This window comes from Alligator sinensis, unplaced genomic scaffold, assembly GCF_000455745.1.
Source record: "Alligator sinensis unplaced genomic scaffold, ASM45574v1 scaffold311_1, whole genome shotgun sequence".
NCBI lineage: Eukaryota > Metazoa > Chordata > Crocodylia > Alligatoridae > Alligator > Alligator sinensis.
In genome coordinates, this window is record NW_005842355.1 from 352,610 (window position 1) to 355,577 (window position 2,968).

At 56.9% G+C, this 2,968-nt stretch overlaps 1 protein-coding gene across 3 annotated transcripts in view; it reads right to left on the reverse strand.

Annotated features, from left to right (window-relative positions):
• The window catches only part of SNX33 (sorting nexin 33), a 16,275-nt gene extending 14,981 nt beyond the window's left edge, over nt 1-1,294 (reverse strand). The window contains exon 1 of one of the 3 annotated variants that reach the window (XM_025210543.1): nt 1,261-1,294. In XM_025210543.1, coding sequence (XP_025066328.1) covers nt 1,261-1,279 — 19 coding nt within the window. In that variant the 5' untranslated portion in view covers nt 1,280-1,294. Of the gene's footprint in view, nt 1-61; nt 81-450; nt 556-1,260 lie in introns of those variants that run through there. The other 2 variants (XM_025210544.1, XM_025210546.1) reach the window with 2 other exon arrangements.
• Nucleotides 1,295-2,968: the final 1,674 nt, after the last annotated feature.

The following is a 2,968-nucleotide window of genomic DNA, read 5'->3' on the forward strand; positions in this document are numbered from 1 at the left end:
CCGGACCCCCGCCCCGCGCCCCGCGCCCGACGGGGGTAGCCGGGGCCCCGCCCCCGAGCACCTGGGCCGCTCCGTGCCGCTCCCCGCGGGCCGCTCCGTCACGCTCCAGCCTTTTCCATGACGCAAGGACAGGGAAGCTGGAAAGTTTGCGAAGCCTCCAGGCGAGGCAGCGCAGGCAGCCCGGCTCCATCCCAGGCCGCCCCCTGCCGGCCCCCGCGCTCCCATTAGTCCCCCTTTGGGCAGAAGGGGAAACTGAGGCACGCGGAAGCGAGGTGACCTTGGGCGAGTCACCTCGCCTCCGCGTGCCTCCTCGCCCAAGGTTACTCCCACCAGTGGCAGAGCCTGGGTCCCAGCAGCCCACTGCTCTGCGCACCAGGCCGCAGCAGAGCCATAAGGCAAACAAGTGCACAGGTTTCACGAGCCTCAGCACCCCGAGCCAAGTTCCCTCACCAAGGTACCAGCCAGCAGCTCCCCTAGGGAAAGCAGAGCTGGTATGAATGGAGACGAAGTGAGAAGAGAGTCCAGCCCCTCATGCATCCTCTGCTCCCCCACGGAGATCTGACAGGATCACACAAGCTGCTGCCTGCGAGGCACCCACGCAGATTCTGGCTACAGCAGCTCATAGGCTCATACCTATTAGCTCAGCAGGGCACTGCCAGTATTTTAGGCTTGTATTGGCTTCACACAGGCCTGGTGCTTAAAAATAGCAATTCATTAATAGCCTTCAGATCTTCCCAGCCTTGGGATCCGAGGGTTTTGTTTAAAGTGTGGCCAGGGAACATAGTAACAAGCATCGACTATCCTGTGTGATCTCGGGGACAGAGCTAGATCTTGGGGCTCATTCTCCCTTTTCTATTCCCAGGTCTCTGATTGAGATCAAAGGCAAAAGCAGGTGGGACACATGGGGCTGGATTGGGCAGCAGGTAAACATTTGGGAGTCCTGCTCCTGCTGATGCCAGGTTGGAGTGAGGCCTAGATCCCCCAAGCTCTGCTATCCAGGCAGATCTCTGTGCTGGGTACCTCCCAAGGGTGTAATGGCATTGAGGAAGGGGAAAGGTCTCAGCTCTCCTGGCTCACACCCCCCCCCCCCCCCCCCCCCCCCACCACACAAGCCCCCCCCGCTGAGCTGAAAACCTGAAGTCCCCAGCCAGCAGCCTGATTTCAATCCAACAGCTCTGTTTTCATGCACAAGCCTTCTGGCTTTCCATGTCCTAGACCTAGACTATACTTTCAGGGATCATTTCTTTAGTCTGTACTTACCTGGCAGGGGAAACACCATGTATCTGGATCCAAGAAGGCAGTTTTCCTTAAGCCTCCCAGGAATAACTTCTTCTGGCATGGTTTAGTACCCGCCAAGGTGTTGGGGCTTAATGCCCATATTATGGAAATGGAAGGTTTCTCCCTAGCTTGTTCCTGCAGCCATATGGCTGAGGGCAGGCAAAACTTGGGGGCATCCAAACCCCCATAGGGCAGCCGGTGCTGGCTTGAGGCCTGTCATTTGCATTGGCAGATACCAGCCACAGCGATTGCTGTACCTTGACTCCCAAGCGACTCCCTTCACTGACTTTAAAGGGCTACACCCACTATTATGCTTTGCCCAGTCTTATCAATCGTCTCCTCCGCAAGATGGGTACAACTGGCTACCAGATCAGGACAATAGCTTTTTCTGCTGGCTCTGCAGTGGTCTAAATCAGGGGCGGCCAACCTGCAGCAGGTATGCCACAAGTGACATGGGCAGCCTCTGGGGAAGCAGCAGGCAGCACAGCGGCAGATCAGATGGGGAGAAATCAAAGCAGCAGATGGGACAAAAGAGGGGGACTGGAGTAGCACTTGGGAAGGGCGCAGGGTTACTTTGTGGCATGCCTGGTCTAAATGACTGCCCTATGGCAATGGGCAGTCATTTACAAAGCTTACAAAGAAGAATTTTCCCCACTATTTGGGTTGGTCTAATAAAAGATATCAGATTTACCAAAAAAACCTCATCTGCCTCTGGCAATGGAGAATCCAGCCCTGCCACTCCTGCTCCCGAGGTCACGCCTCTGTCCCTGGAACAATCAGCTTTCATGAAAAGCCCAACCCTGCCAAGGGCTGAGCAGCTTTAACTCTTTTCTTCTTTTCTTCAGCCTGAAAAAAAATGAAGGCTGGGAGGGGACTTGGTAGCAGCTTACTGCTACATCAGAGGCGTACATCAAGGGCACCCTTGGGGAAATCTAGGAGTAATGGTCACAAACTCCTGGAAGACTGTTTCAGGCTCAATATTAGGAAAAACACACAACTAGGGTGTCCAGATTGTGGAATAAACTCCCTCCAGAGGTGGTGCAATCGCCTACCCTGGAAAACTTTGAGAGGAGACTGGACAGTCACCTCACTGGGGTCACCTGACTCCCAGTTATCTTTCCTGCTTGATGCAGGGGTCTGGACCCGATGATCTTCTGAGGTCCCTTCTGGCCCCTTACAGTCTATGAATCTATGAACTCCTGTGGAAATCAGCTGGAGGTGAAGCCAGTGTGTGCAAACCCCTCAGCACAACCCTGCTGCCAGCTCCTGGCACCCACGACACTGTACAGATTTGCGCCAGTAGACGGCAGGCATTGTGGGGGCCTGACATCATTTGGGCATTCACATGCCAAGATCCAGCCCTGCACCATCCAGTTCGGACCCTGCATGCCTGGACCTGGCCTGACACTGCCCCACCCCGTGCAGCCAGATTGGGCCAGGCACCGCCACAGCGCTGAGTGTCCAGAGCCGGGGCCACATCCCAGGGGTGCGGTTCGACCCCGCTTCGATGCCGGCTCTACCCAACGCTTGAAACCAGCTGCCTGCCGGCGGCGATGACACCATCGCCAACCGGCCAAGGGAGGGTCAACTGAGGACCTGGCTCCCTGCCCACCCCGCGCCGGGGTGCGCATGCGCGCAGGGGAACTCCGGGCAAGCGTCCTGTCGGCCGGGCCGGGCTGTCTGCACCCCA